The sequence below is a fragment of the Syngnathus typhle genome, linkage group LG13 (genome assembly GCF_033458585.1).
Source record: "Syngnathus typhle isolate RoL2023-S1 ecotype Sweden linkage group LG13, RoL_Styp_1.0, whole genome shotgun sequence".
Lineage (NCBI taxonomy): Eukaryota > Metazoa > Chordata > Actinopteri > Syngnathiformes > Syngnathidae > Syngnathus > Syngnathus typhle.
Window position 1 is genome coordinate 7052991 of NC_083750.1, and position 13828 is coordinate 7066818.

At 41.6% G+C, this 13828-nt stretch overlaps 4 protein-coding genes across 5 annotated transcripts in view; 2 read left to right on the forward strand and 2 right to left on the reverse strand.

The window, feature by feature from the left end:
• LOC133165050 (uncharacterized) overlaps positions 1–5018 on the forward strand; it is a 26098-nt gene extending 21080 nt beyond the window's left edge. Inside the window, exons 59-77 of the mRNA XM_061294407.1 lie at positions 68–183; positions 266–406; positions 576–689; positions 770–886; positions 976–1134; positions 1314–1475; positions 1576–1738; positions 1849–2030; positions 2196–2288; positions 2588–2792; positions 2863–3050; positions 3126–3223; positions 3297–3481; positions 3556–3755; positions 3825–3993; positions 4106–4215; positions 4311–4427; positions 4536–4662; positions 4740–5018. Of these exons, the coding sequence (XP_061150391.1) occupies positions 68–183; positions 266–406; positions 576–689; positions 770–886; positions 976–1134; positions 1314–1475; positions 1576–1738; positions 1849–2030; positions 2196–2288; positions 2588–2792; positions 2863–3050; positions 3126–3223; positions 3297–3481; positions 3556–3755; positions 3825–3993; positions 4106–4215; positions 4311–4427; positions 4536–4662; positions 4740–4750 (2657 nt within the window). The 3' untranslated portion in view covers positions 4751–5018. The remainder of the gene's footprint in view (positions 1–67; positions 184–265; positions 407–575; positions 690–769; positions 887–975; positions 1135–1313; positions 1476–1575; positions 1739–1848; positions 2031–2195; positions 2289–2587; positions 2793–2862; positions 3051–3125; positions 3224–3296; positions 3482–3555; positions 3756–3824; positions 3994–4105; positions 4216–4310; positions 4428–4535; positions 4663–4739) is intronic.
• LOC133165145 (V-type proton ATPase subunit d 1-like) lies at positions 4980–7491 on the reverse strand. 2 transcript variants are annotated; one of them, XM_061294598.1, is made up of 8 exons: positions 7356–7491; positions 6917–7088; positions 6664–6842; positions 6039–6118; positions 5880–5957; positions 5640–5816; positions 5472–5549; positions 4980–5226 (listed from the first exon to the last, which is right to left on the reverse strand). In XM_061294598.1, the coding sequence occupies exons 1-8, from the start codon at positions 7483–7485 to the stop codon at positions 5053–5055; spliced, it is 1068 nt and encodes a 355-aa protein (XP_061150582.1). In that variant the 5' UTR covers positions 7486–7491; the 3' UTR covers positions 4980–5052. The 2 variants fall into 2 exon arrangements, with proteins under 2 accessions (XP_061150582.1, XP_061150580.1); XM_061294596.1 differs by having other exon boundaries at positions 5880–6118.
• A 369-nt stretch (positions 7492–7860) lies between these two features.
• Positions 7861–8576, reverse strand: asip2b (agouti signaling protein, nonagouti homolog (mouse) 2b). The gene is made up of 3 exons (XM_061294697.1): positions 8298–8576; positions 8150–8223; positions 7861–8081 (listed from the first exon to the last, which is right to left on the reverse strand). Exons 1-3 carry the CDS (start codon positions 8410–8412, stop codon positions 7893–7895), a joined length of 378 nt encoding a protein of 125 aa, XP_061150681.1. The 5' UTR covers positions 8413–8576; the 3' UTR covers positions 7861–7892.
• A 1026-nt stretch (positions 8577–9602) lies between these two features.
• On the forward strand, positions 9603–13823 carry slc35a3b (solute carrier family 35 member A3b). Its single transcript, XM_061294605.1, has 8 exons — positions 9603–9749; positions 10870–11107; positions 11326–11480; positions 11748–11870; positions 12021–12195; positions 12464–12582; positions 12672–12805; positions 12965–13823. Exons 1-8 carry the CDS (start codon positions 9708–9710, stop codon positions 13056–13058), a joined length of 1080 nt encoding a protein of 359 aa, XP_061150589.1. The 5' UTR covers positions 9603–9707; the 3' UTR covers positions 13059–13823.
• Positions 13824–13828: the final 5 nt, after the last annotated feature.

Sequence of the window (13828 nt, forward strand, 5' to 3'; positions counted from 1 at the left end):
TTTTTTTTTTTTTTTTTTTAAATCATGTTCAGTGTACAGTTTTTGACGATATTGTGATTGATCGTAGTTCAGATCAAGTGCCAGCCTCGTTTGATCAATTTGGAGGTAGCACTGGAGCGATCCTTCCAAGGCCATCTGGACAGCATTTCTCTAGACTGGATGAGACATGGTCGACTGGAACAGGTGGCGTTTAAACACAATGAAACTGATGACTTTTGTGGGGAAAACATATTTGTTGCCACATTTGGCTTTTGTCTGTTTCAAGATCAGAGCTCTCGGTTTGTGGAATCAATCTAAGGAGATGAATGAGACCAGGTTGGAGCTGAAACAGCCCTTCTCGTCGTTTGCTAGCCAGATTTCCCTTCACACACTCGCGCACAATGCTGCACACAGCTTCCAGCAAATGGTGGGACATGTTTATGTTCATATCATACATTTTTAGACATTTATACTTGAGTAAAATATTCTTCTTTAATAATGATCAAAAGTACGATATGTGTGGGGCGGTTGGAGTGGGTCATACATTTTCCACATAAATGAGTGTATCCTTATTTAACTATTTTTGCTCAACTCAGACCCAGCTGTCATTGGTCAGTGGAATGCCAGTCAACGTTTCTATCAGCCTAAACAAACGATGGCAGCACAACTCCAGCAAGGGGCAGGCATGTGCTCAGTTGTCATCCCAAACGGTGGGGGAAGCAAATATGTCAATTCATCAAGGTGTCATCTTTATTCTGAACCTATTAATAGTATATTTGTGTGTGAGTAGATGGCGGTGTCTCCTGTCAAGGGTTGTGTCTCACTTAGCCAGGAAGGAAACCTGTTCTCGCAAAATGCTGAGCTAAGATGGGGCAACAGGAGTGTAAAACAAGGCATAAAGTATCAGGTACGCACACGTTGCAAAAGCTTGTACTTCTAATGATGATAAATTCTCCTTCTTTTTGCATATCAAATTATTTTGTGTGTTTCTTTTAGAAAGGTGCACGAGGAATGCACAGCCTCCACGTGAACGTCGGCCTGGACAAGGTGTCTCCTGCACCTTGTCCCTCACATTCAGTCTTAACTAAAATCCAAAGCAATCTCAGAGATCGCTTTGAATACACAGTTTTGCTAGCCCTCTGCCCCCCCCAGCCTGTAAGTATACGACTTCCTGTCAGGTAACTGATGTAAAAAAAAATAACGATGCCATCTAAATTTCAATGCAGAAAATCGATTCGGGTAAATCGAGTTACCTGCTGGGTCACGGAACAAAATTCAGCGCTAATGTACAACGTCTGTACTGTACTGTTTCCTTGTGTGTTTGTGTCTTTCAGACTGTGACGTGGTCAGGATCCCACAGGCTGAACTCCGGAGAGGAGTTGTTTTACACGCAGTCTCGTCTGTCCGTAACGGGACGCCCCAACCTGTGCAGCCTCACCCTCGCCCTGACCAACTCGTCTGCTGCTCAGCGCTCCAATGTGACTCTCTTTACTGAGGTAAATCAAAATTTGGGAACTTTCTATTTCTGCTAGTAAAATTGATTTGTTGTTGAAATTCCTCCTTGAGTGTCAATAACGAGTATCGTCCATCCATCAGTCCAGGATGGGGAATTGGAGTGTGGAGGTAGGAGGCAGTGTTTTGTCATGGCTCCAGGGGTCTGGTCTTCTTGTACGCGCTAGACTGGACCACAGAGAGGAGATGTGGTTGAATAGCACAAAGGAGGGAAGATGCATTCAAACCACTGCAGGTTATAAAAACGGTACAGAATGAGACGCACAATAACAACATATTGAATATACTGCACCTCATTTATAATAAAGTGTCCAGTTACTATAGTACACTGTATGTTATCTATTTGTGTATGTATAGGTACTGGGCTGAGCGAGAACCTTTCTGTGGTGGCATGTTTGGGTCACAATTTGATGCTGGATTTACAAAAAAGAGATGGCAGCAGCCAAGTGGAAACTTTGGCAAGTCTGACTGCGGGAGCAGCCCATCAAAAAATGACACTGAGAGCAAGCGGTTGTGTGGAGAGCCTTACTGCAGTTGAGGTATCACAGCTTCTGATATCTTACCGCATTTCAGCAAGCATAGATATGCTCCACTCATTGGATATAATACAAAAAATACTGAGATAGAGAAAGTCAAATCAAGTTGACCTCAAGAGTCAAATCTTTGTGAGTCTTTTTGGATGACATATATATATTTTTTTAAAGGCACGAATTCAAGTTGTCAGCTCCCACGTCAGAAAGAAGTTGTTGGAGAGAATCAAGATCATGAAATATCTCCTTGCTGAATTTAGACAACAGGTGACTAACTGGCTAATATATTGCAAATATCTCATGAGAATTTATTGGCACTCAGGGACGTTGTTTTGAATTCCTTTCTTTCGATGTCTCAATTTCTTAGCATCGGTGAATAATGTCTCTCCACAAAATAAAACATTTTTACAAGCAGTTTTCCTTCTCTCCACTCCAGAGACAGCAAATTGGGCCAAGAGCTGAGCGCCATTCATTTCTTTCCCGATGTCTCAATTTCGTAGCAATTGTGAAATATGTTGTTATGCGGCAAAATAAAACATTTTACAAGCAGTTTTCCTTCTCTCCAGTCCAGAGACAGTGAGTTGCTCCAAGAGCTGAGCGCCATGCCTTTGCTTCTTGCCCAACAAGCCGAGTCCCTTTTGGGACACGGAAGCAAGAGTTCGTCGTCTCTGTGGTACGGTAGCTCCCTTCGGCATCTCGTCACCACGAGCCTGCCTCGTTGTCTCAACCTTTTACAGCACACCTCGCTGCTGGGACAGATGGAGCTGAAGAGTAAGTCACCAGATAGCTATCAAAGCAGCACCAGCAGTATTTTTGATAACAAGATGTTTGCTGTGCACAGGGCCCCTGGCCACTCTCGCAGGCGTGTACCAGGATGTTAAAGGTCAGCGGGTGGACGATGCGTGGAGGCAGGCTGTCGTTTTGTGGACTGAAAAACTTCTGCAGGCCTCGCCCGTTTTGCTGAAGAGCCCTCAGCTAAGGCCACTAGCGCGAGGAAGCATGACTATCCTCAGCCGTGCCGTGGATTTTGTAAGATACTCTCTCGATACGTCTTTTTCTTATTAATATCATGCTGCTGATTTTCCATCATTTCACATTTTTTAGGCAGGCCAACACACGTACCACTGGGTGGAAAGCAAAATGGCAGTGGCTCTTTCTGGGCTCAGGAAACAACTAGCATCACTCTATAAATACTCCGCCAGGTACTTCACTCGTGTCTCGGAAATACGTGAGGAGAAATATAGTTCATGGAAATGTGTTCCTTTCTCTACCCAGTGAGTGTTCTGTGGCTGTGTCTATATGGTTGCCCCCCCTGCCCTGGAGCCGTGTGTCTGAAGCCGGTCTGGTGGGGATCCTTTTAGAAGAGTGTCTTCTGAAGCCCCTGCAAAGCCTCACGTCAATTCAACCCACTGCTGAACTTTACCGCCTCAAGAGGAGGATCATGGACAGCCCATTTATTTGTAAGAACCACTTGTCATTCAGTCTTATGAACTCTGCTCCTTACTTTTTAATTTTGTCCCCTCCCTTCCAACAGACCAAGCTCTGCTAGTGGCAGATCAATTTGTAGTAACGTTCGACGGCCATCTTTATGAGCTGCCAAGCCCGTGCCCATTTCTACTGGCCCAAGATACCAGTGCTGACCCCTCATTCACACTTGTGCTCAATTCAAGTCCACACAACCTCCTCCTGCTCAGGTTGAATAATAGCACTGTCAGCATTCAGCGCAATGGACAGGTATAGGCCAATTCTCCATGACGTCACACATTCTTTCAGAAGTTGTTGTAAGAGTTGTTTGTGCTACAGGTGAAGGTTCAATGCAACAACACTGTGACACACATGTGGCGAAGCCATGGGGGTGTCACTGTCCATAGGGGATCGCACATCGTGGAGGTGTCCAATCACAACGGCGTGTCAGTCTCATGCGACCTGAGGATCGAGTTGTGCAGCTTGACTCTCGACGGATGGTCGCACGGTAGGAAAGATGTGCTTGTTTAAATGTGTCAGCTCTCATCGCTCGCAATCAAAGCAAACAATCCACCGAATGGCAAAGAAAGACTCTTAAGTCAGGTCACTCTTATCTCAAGGTGCATCGACCGGTGTGTTGGGGACCAATGACAACGAAGCGGGCAATGATTCACCTTTGCGTGATGGTTCTCAAGCTGAAAATATGAAGGAGTTTTTCTACAACTGGCAGGTAAGTCTTTTTTTTTTTTTTTTTTTGTACACGATTTATCATTCTATAACTTCTGGTTAAAATCGAGAATCTATATCTATATGCTCTGTGCCTAGATGAACTCAGAGTGTGCGAGACCAACAGCTAACATGGAATTTGTAGCCACGAGTGCAGTGACATGTGACTTTCTTTTCTCCTCGCCTGATTCTCCTCTAAGTTCCTGTTTCAGGGTGGTGAGTATGAAAGCTGCTAGGATTTGTTGTTTGGTGAGGTTGATCCGCGTCGTCAGCAGGTTGCAACGCAGGCGCTGGAAGTGATTTGATGTGTGTCTGCGCCATCAGGTGGATCCTGGCCAGTTCTCCTCAGTTTGCGAGTCAAGCTCCTCCACGGCTCCTTGTCGATTAGCGTCTGCTTTTGTTCATCTGTGCCAACGCAACTACGTCCCCCTTGAGGTGCCGGTTCAGTGCGGTAAGTCAGGCCCTCTTATTCAGCCACTTTTTGCGAATAGTTTCTATTTCTTCTGATTTTTTTTTTTCTTTTTCCAGTGCAAGGTTAAAGATGGAACAAATTTTTGAAGAGCCAAAATAAGACATTCATGACTTGTTTGCTGCTGCTGCTGCTGCTGCAACTGTTTCTACTTTTATAGCCCTAGTTTGGGACATTCTTCCAACTGACAGATGCAGAATTGTAATGTGAATAACTAAAAATAGCAATCTGTTGTTAATAGTTCCCCCCCCCCCCCCGTGTTGTACAAACAATGAAGATTATCGCTGACTTTGGTGTAATTCAACTTTAACTTGTTTTATTAAATTCAGTTGTTTTTCCACGTGTCTCATCCAGATCTTTACCGTTCACCCCTTAACTTGTACCCTGAAAAGTGGTGATGTAATTGTGTATCTTGGACTTTTGTCTCTGAGTGACACACTCGGCAATCCAGATAATATTGCGGATCTCCTGCTCCTTCAGTTTGACGAAGGAATAAAACACGCCAAAGTGGAACTGCTGGAGGAACGTAAGTGTGTTCAGCTTCACCTGAAGAAAGACATGTAGGGTAGAAATATTATTTAGCTATTATTTTAATATTTTGGACACAAATGGTCATAATATGTGAAGCTAAGCTTTGAATAGAAAAAGACAAAAATTGCATCCATAACAGAGTGTCATAACGAATTGAATTCATTTTAAGTGGTAACATTTAATCCCCCAAAAGAGAAATCCTGTAATCAGCGGACATCTGGTTTCTTTGGTACAATGAGGCATTTTCTTTTTTTATTTACCTCTTGCTGAAAAAATCTGTCTTCCAGAGTCTTGTAATCACACTGTGGGTCTTGGTTGTTAAAAACAATTTGATAATCCTGTAATGATTTATATAACACAGTAATCAGAAACATATACTTATACAAGTGATCCTGTTTCGTTTTTTTTTTCAATTTGAGCCGCCTTACAGGATAATAGTCAGCGACCGCTTTGACTTGTTCCTGGTCTTCGGCTTTGGACAGCAATTGCAGCCCTTCAGGGTAAAGTTTACCACAAGATGGAAACAGTGAGCTCCGATCTGCACTACTCAGGTCTGTCCCGAAGGAGTTGACAGTAATGATGAAGGCTCGTCTGTCTGCCTCAAACTGTGCACACATTTGCTGTCAGATACAAACGCAACTGACATCCGAGGAGAATAAAACCGGTACCTCCAAAATCGGACACATGATATCCTTTGCGGCACCACCAATGTTCTTGCAGAAAGAGTGAAATGACTCTAAATATGCCTTTAAAGTACATACAGAGAAAATCAAGCATGATATCGAAACTGATGAAGAAACATTTTGCGTATTACAAGTGGTTGTCACCTTATAAAGTTTGTTTCTCAGTATTTCAGCCTCCATCTCATCCAAGTTTGATTCTGACACAGCTTCCTGGAAAAACTGACCTGTGACACACACACACACAACAGTCTTTAATTACTTTGCAGCAAATGTCCATCAAATGTTACAAATTTAGAATTATGTTTTATTATTAGAAAATGGTAGTCCTCATAGGCTGATTCTTCTGATCTATGAAAATGTCCTGCAGCATAATACTTGTATGTTGTACACGTTGGACCAGCAGCATAGTTGTTGTTTTTTTCCCCCAGATTGGATATGGTGGTGGCTTTGAGTAGTAAATAATGCCAGTGATCTGAACCAGATGCTTGCTTGATTGTCCTTGTTTTGCAGTGTACTGATTTATTGAGCCAAGTCACATATTCTAGACTCAGTAAATCACCAAACAATAGTGTTGGTTCTGTCACAAAATGTCAATTTAAGTCTTCTTGTCAGTGTATGTATGTCACTGACCTAGATAGATCCAAGATTGCTAAAAATCATTTTTGGACTATTGAAATGAAATTGGATCAGTGGTTGTGAGGTCTCACAGATATGACACATAATGATTTTTCAGTTTGTAGCATCAGATGAGCGGTGTCTCATGAGTCACCGAGCGGAGTGTCAACCAGGATTGTTGTGTAGAGTTCCGTCGGAGTGCGGGCGATGCCCACGGCTGCCATTTGCTCAAATGCACCGAGGGGATGACAACGTGGAAGTAGTTCTTCGACCTGCCTCTGTTTCAGGGCTCCGGTGATCAGCATCACCACGTTGTCAATCATGTAGCCGTAGCTACAAATACAAATGAACATGATTTATGTTCTTTGATTTTCATATTGGATGAAAGGAAACATTGAATGACATACGTTATATAATCAAGGAAGGTGGAGAGCGGTGGCAGACTGTTGGAGCGGAGGCAGTTGAATTCAGTGACCAGGTTGTCCCTCAGTTTGCGGTCCACCAGAGACACGGTAAGGTCCTCCTCAGCTGAGCACAGCAGCTTGCCGTAATCTGTACTCTGAAGGTGCAACTTCATATCTGACCGAGAAATTTGTACAAAAATGATCACTTTTTAAAAGATTCCTAAATTGTATTTTTAGGCTTTTTTTTTTTTTTTTTAAATTTCTTTAATGCCTACTCTGTTGCTGACAGTTTATTGTGATATAATTACATTAACTAATTAAGCAATATTGATTATTATATATTTAAAAAATGTTTTCAAACATTTATTTTGAATGAACATTTATAATGTACTGTCATACATTTTAATATTTATAATGTACATTTTAACAGTAATGCGCTCACCTTCAAGTGTGTCACACTGGGCCAGATTGTGATAGTCCGTCTGAGTAAGGAGCCCAGCCTTAAGTCCTCGCACCAAACCCTCCAGATAACCATGATCAATATTGAAAGTGAGCTCTGAACAATCAGTCATCTTGGTTGGAGCTCAAGTGATGTTGCCCTGCTCCGGTGTCTCGATTCTGAAGGGAACTGACTCAGAGTCTGACTAACATTCATATGTTATTCACGTCGCATCCTGCCTGACAAGATTTTCCATAGTTGGCTTGAATTGTTTTTAGTCCTGTTGTCCACTGTCAGTATGAATGCTAAGACATGCAAATTTAAGTTCAAGTTTCACTATGATATGTTACTAATATATTTTTTTTATCATGCTCTCAAAATAAACTTTTTTTCTACTCTGAAGCACATATTGATCAACTAAAATTTGTGTTTTTCCCCATTTCAAGCAGCCCTTTTTTTTTATATATATATCATTTTATTTCATGAGTAACAGGAGAGTCATTTTAGCATCAAACTAGCCAGGTGATTCCATGATATTTACTAGAAGCTCATGCATGGAATTTTCTCCCCCCTCAAGCACGGAGGTTTATTCTTCCAGCAGCGGCAGATGATGTTGAAGAAGCGACAACGGCAGAAGGAGCAGGAGCCGCAGCACAGTTCGTTGGGGGAGCAGCTTTCCCTCAGGAGGCTGCAGCTCCGCACGGACGCCGTGACCACTGACTTACATTTCTGAAAAATCAAACCAAGTAAGCTTGATTAAAAAACTGTACTATCAAAATACTGGAATGAAAACTTACAGATCTATGACTCTCCATTGGCCTTGAGATCTTTTGTCTTGCAAATAGTCGTCTGGTATTCACTTGGCTCAAAACTGTGGAAAATAACAAATACAAAAAATAAATACTATATAATATCTATCTGTTTATCTGTGTGTGCCATTCTGACCTTCACCAATATCCCGCTGCTGCCTCCAATGTTTCTTGGCGTCCACAACATCGCATAGTGTAATGACGAACAGCAAAAAACAAAGGTAGTTCCCAGTCGGCCCCGTTTTTATCATGATGGCGTGATGAATGGATGAAAGGTCCTTGCTACAATAATTTTCTAGACTTGTGCCCTCGCTGCTGCTTTTTTCTGCTTTGAGGAAATTTGACTAAGTCTTGACTAGACTTGTAGGCTCCACCCAGGGTTCAGAAAATAATGCCTGTTGAAGGACTTCGTGTTGCATGCAGGACAAACATACCTCAATAGTTATTACATTTGGAGGGAGATGATTTTTGGGAGAAGAAATGCAGAACATGAGTTGGTTTACTGTTTTGTGGTTTCCTTGAATGTTTTTTTATGCAACCGCACTGAAAAACCTCATTGCAAATATTTCAACTTAAATCAAACTATTAATATTGAAATGTATATCTCTCAGGACCAAATGTGGTTAATCTTCCAGGTTTCAACTTTACTTTAAACAGAAAAGTCAAACTGATATGCATGACATGTCGAAGGAAGCACATGCATCCAATTCAAGTTCAAAGTTTCTGAAAACAGAAGAATAAAGCTTCTAAATCAAAGAGCAGTAGGTAAAAACAAACCTTTATTCATCTGAACGTTTTGTTCCTCCTCCCTGTAGCACAGACAGATGAACAAATCCTTTGTAAGATAATAATTTCCAGACAGACAAATGGAACTGGATTATTTCAATCAATTTTTAATTATCTTTCTTGTTGACTAATAGGACACTGTTACGAAAGAACATCTGGAGGTATTAAATAAATATATCAGGCGCTTTCAACAAGACAAGAAACTTGAAAGTACAATACAACACAATGATCAAAACAACGTGATGCTAAATATGTGACACAAGATCAAAAACAAATGTTAATCAATGTTTGGAGAAAGGTCTTAGTTTCTATGACTCGAAACATCTGTACCATTGCCTGAAGCTCTTCTGCTGGGCTGTTTGTAATTTGTAGGTTCTATTCAAGTAAACAACAACGATTATCTTGATTCATTTTCACACAAGCATAAGTTTCTGAATAAACTGTAAGCAGCAATAAAAGTGGTAAATGATATGTCATCTGTGTTTGTTAAAAAGGTCAAGTTTGCTTTCGGTAAGGACCAAGAGCCTACAGCATTGATGAAATATTAATATGTCCAGCAGAGGGCGCCTTTCTTCATTCTTCATCGTGTGACAGACAGGAGGGCTCATTCATACCGGATGTCAAGGGAGGGAGGCTCCATCCCTCCGCCCAAAAAGAAGGTGTGTGAGTATTTCATTTGGCTACCCGTTGCAGGATGTTGGATACACTTCGTTTTTAAACTACTACATTTTGTAGAGGAGAAGAGGACAGCATCTAGTGGATGAACGCTTCCGGGTCCTTTTTACGCGCCCCCCTCCTCCAGGTAAACCCATTGAGTTTGACCTATAACTGTTTAAATGGGTATATGGATGTCTTTCTAATCGTATGGAATATTTTTAAACGACATTTCTAAACTATGTCCGGTCATAATTATAGTAAACATTTGTATGCGTGAAAAACATGAATAAAATAGAAAACAATCAGTTGAAAAGAAAAAAAAAAGTATGGCTGTCACCAAACCTGCTTTCTTCATTATAGTCGCAAAGTTATTTTCGATCTGTCTGCTTGCATCCAACTCATAATGGATCATTGCTAGCGGATTTACATCCTGGTGACGTTGCAAAGTTCAATATTTGTTTGGGCCAACTCCCTGTAAGGTAAATTAAAACATCTTTTAACAGGTAAGTCACTACATGTACAATATAATGTGTCAATTTGCACACCCTTACTTGTGAACATTTTTGGCACAGAAGCAACTAATGAATGAAAGTACTGTTACTCAGTCTATTGGATTATGTGAGTACAGTGTTGTTTTTCTTATTAATAATTAAACACATGGCGAAGAATTGAGCTGTTTTTGGGACCAGATTATTGCATTTCCGTTTATTTCAAAGGGGCATAGAAGATTTGAAATACTAGATTTTTTTCATGTCACGGCATAGTAGTGTCATTTTAGCATTAACAGGAAGTATTTGATTGTTATTCTGTCTAAATGCAGGGCTTTATATGTCCAAGCGTTTCAAAAACACACTCTCTCCCGCTGTGATTTATTAAGAAGCTAATACGTGTATACTTTACAAGCTAAACAGGAAAATCATCTTGTTCTTGCCACTGTGAGTCAAGTTTGACCTGTTTCACACCCTCGAAAAAATTTCACTGGAGGCTCTGAGGTAAGCATAGCCTGTTGTCGTGTGCGCGGATTCTTACTCGACATAAGGATGAATTGGTAAAGGGACATGCAAGTGGTGGAAGGATTTTTATTTTTCGTCCGGACAGATGACACCAGCAAGCCCTGAAGGAGCCTGATAACAATCCTGACCAAGCGGCCATCAAGGACCATATTTGGGCACCCCTGCCATGGAGTGTAATGTGACTGATGAATTACGTTTGGAGCTACTTGATTAATTCGCTTTTTTTTTTTTTTTCTCTGACTTCTCCAAAAGGACTCTTCAGAAACTCCCCAGGAAGAGTCCTCCACCATGGTGTCCTCCATACATTCTAAAAGGCTGAAGTATCTATCGCTGGGAGTTCTGGTTTTGCAGACCACCTCACTGGTACTCACCATGCGCTACTCCCGCACTCTAAAGGAAGATGGCCCTCGCTACCTCGCGTCATCCGCTGTAGTGTCCGCCGAGGTGATGAAGATCATCGTCTGCACCCTTCTGGTCTTCATGGAGAACAGTGAGTAGAGTTGTCCCCCACTTTTTGCACTCACTGCATACTTTGGTATCACAGATTGGCTATAGATCCATACACAAACACGACGGCGGGCAACTGCGATGTAGTCGTGGAACACTGCACGTGATTTTGCTCTGTTCCTCTAACATCTCAGTAGCCCACCCAACTGTGTGTTGGCTGCATCCATGGGTAGCTGACAAGGCTGTCTCTGTGTTGGGTAGATTTGAGTGTGCGGGCCATGAAGCAGCTGTTGAAGGAGGAGATTGTGAGCAAGCCTCTGGAGACCATGAAGCTGGCCATTCCTGCAGGAATCTACACACTGCAGAACAATCTACTCTATGTTGCCTTGTCCAACCTGGATGCAGCCACATATCAGGTTACACATACGCCAGTCCAGGGTGTTTGTATGTGGCTACCCTTGCACTCGCTGCACTCGAGGGGGGTCTAAATGTTTTAAAGGGGACGTATTATCCAAATGTGACCATTTAATCGAGTGTATACAAATAGTTGGATGTCTGGAATGTCCTTCCAGGCATCAAGTAAGAAATTGCACAAGCAAGAAAATCTTATTTGCAAAAATGTCCACTGTGTAAGTTGGTAACTAGACAAACTAGATAAAGAGTGTGTTTTTCGTTTTATTTAGGTGACGTACCAGTTGAAGATTTTGACCACAGCGCTGTTCTCCGTCTCCATGTTGGGCAGGAGGTTGGGTTTCTATCAATGGCTGTCCCTTCTCGTCCTTATGGCCGGAGTCACGTTAGTACAGGTAGCCACTAAAATAAATACATAAATAAATGCATAAATACATAATACATATATATAAATATAACAATATAATATATATATATATATATGTTTAAAAAAAAAGAAAAAGTCACTGATGAATCGCATTTTGTTTTTGCTAAAACCTCGGCAGTGGCCCACGGGGTCTGGAGGAGATTCAGAACAGAAAGTCCTGTCGGCCAGCGCCCAGTTTGTGGGTCTGATGGCTGTGCTGATGGCATGCATTTCCAGCGGCTTTGCTGGGGTTTACTTTGAGAAAATTCTCAAGGAGACCAAACAGAGTTTGTGGGTTCGTAACATTCAGCTGGGTGAGCGCACTTTTCTCATGATGAGCAGTTGACCTAGTTTTCCACTCGAGGATTTGAAATGAATTGTTGGTTATTGCTTCAGGAAGTGAATTTTTGACCGCAGTTCTTCATTGCACAGATATTACTGTAGATTGATGCATACAAGGTTCTGCTGATGCCTTTGTAGGCTATCAAGAAGATTATGGAAGTTTCCCTTTGTTTTTTTATACTGTGGCTATCTCGCTGAAATAAATGAGAAAAATCCATGTTGAATTTTTTTTTCCTGCAGGTTTGTTCGGGTTTGTCTTTGGTATATTAGGAATGATGGTGTATGACGGCAGGCGAGTGACACAATCTGGAATGTTTCAAGGCTATAGCAAGATCACTTGCACAGTCGTTGTCTTACAGGTATATGAGATTCCTTCTTTGTTGGAATTTATCCAGAAATTTATATGTTTGGCTGTGTTGTTTTGAAACATCGCTATGTGTGTCCGTAGGCTTTAGGAGGCTTAGTCATAGCGGTGGTCATTAAATATGCCGACAACATCCTGAAAGGGTTTGCTACCTCTTTGTCCATCCTCGTGTCCACGCTGATCTCATATTTCTTGTTGGAAGACTTCAACCCTACTAGGTAAATACATGCATCACACATCGCTTTTAGTGGTTTGAATCAAAATGCAAATGACTGCTGGCCATGTTTTTGTTGTTGTTGAATCTGCTTCTGGTTCCATCTGTATCCATGTGCTTTGAACACCTTTTTATTCCCTCTGCTATCTCCTGGCACTGTCAGTGTGTTTTTCTCAGGGGCAACACTGGTTATTGCAGCTACATTTTTGTACAGCTACGAGCGCAGACCTGCCAGTGGCAGCGCTGTAAAAGTATAACGGAGAGAAGACCTCCCGCCAGCAAAACACAAACGGAGCAGGACTCTGTCAAGTGCTGGAACAAGATGGATGTGTTGGGAATAAAGACTGTTACTGTCAATCTGCAAATGACTGGACAGGTATGCCACTGCATCGCTGCAGATTTGCTCATGAAATGCAGTGTTGTGTAAACAAAGGATATTTCTGTTTTTAAAAAAAAAAAAAAAATATTGTAGTAGCTCATTGCTGGCAGGACTTGACTGGATATCTTAATTTATTAAAGGATCAGTTATTGTCTACAAAGAAGTACGAGTTTTCTTTTTTTTTTTTTTTAAAGCTGGTGTTTATAGTGGAGAGTGTGTCAACCTCAGAGGAAAAAAAATGATGATAAAGGATTTAAAGATTATGTCAAGTGAATTTGAATATTTGTTCCTCCTTCATAAAACCAGAAAGCTGTTTGGATGAATCCTCTTCAGTGCTTTTGCAAACTACATTTCTACCCCTAGCATAGTGCAGTTAGCCTAGCTAGCGGTGCCTACGCTGTAAAAAAAATGCATCTTTACTAGATGCCATTTACAGAACAGCTCAAACGATTCATGTAGTGTGAGCGCAGGCTGAATAAGATTTAACATGTTTTGAAAATTGTTCTGTCGATCCAGTAGACCCCAAGAAACCCCAATCCAGTCTCTATAGCAACAGACAAATGTTGCTGAGTGAGTCGCGGTGCAGCAACACAAGATCCACGCTCAACCAATAAAACCTGCCAGAGCATCTTTTCACTATTTACATGA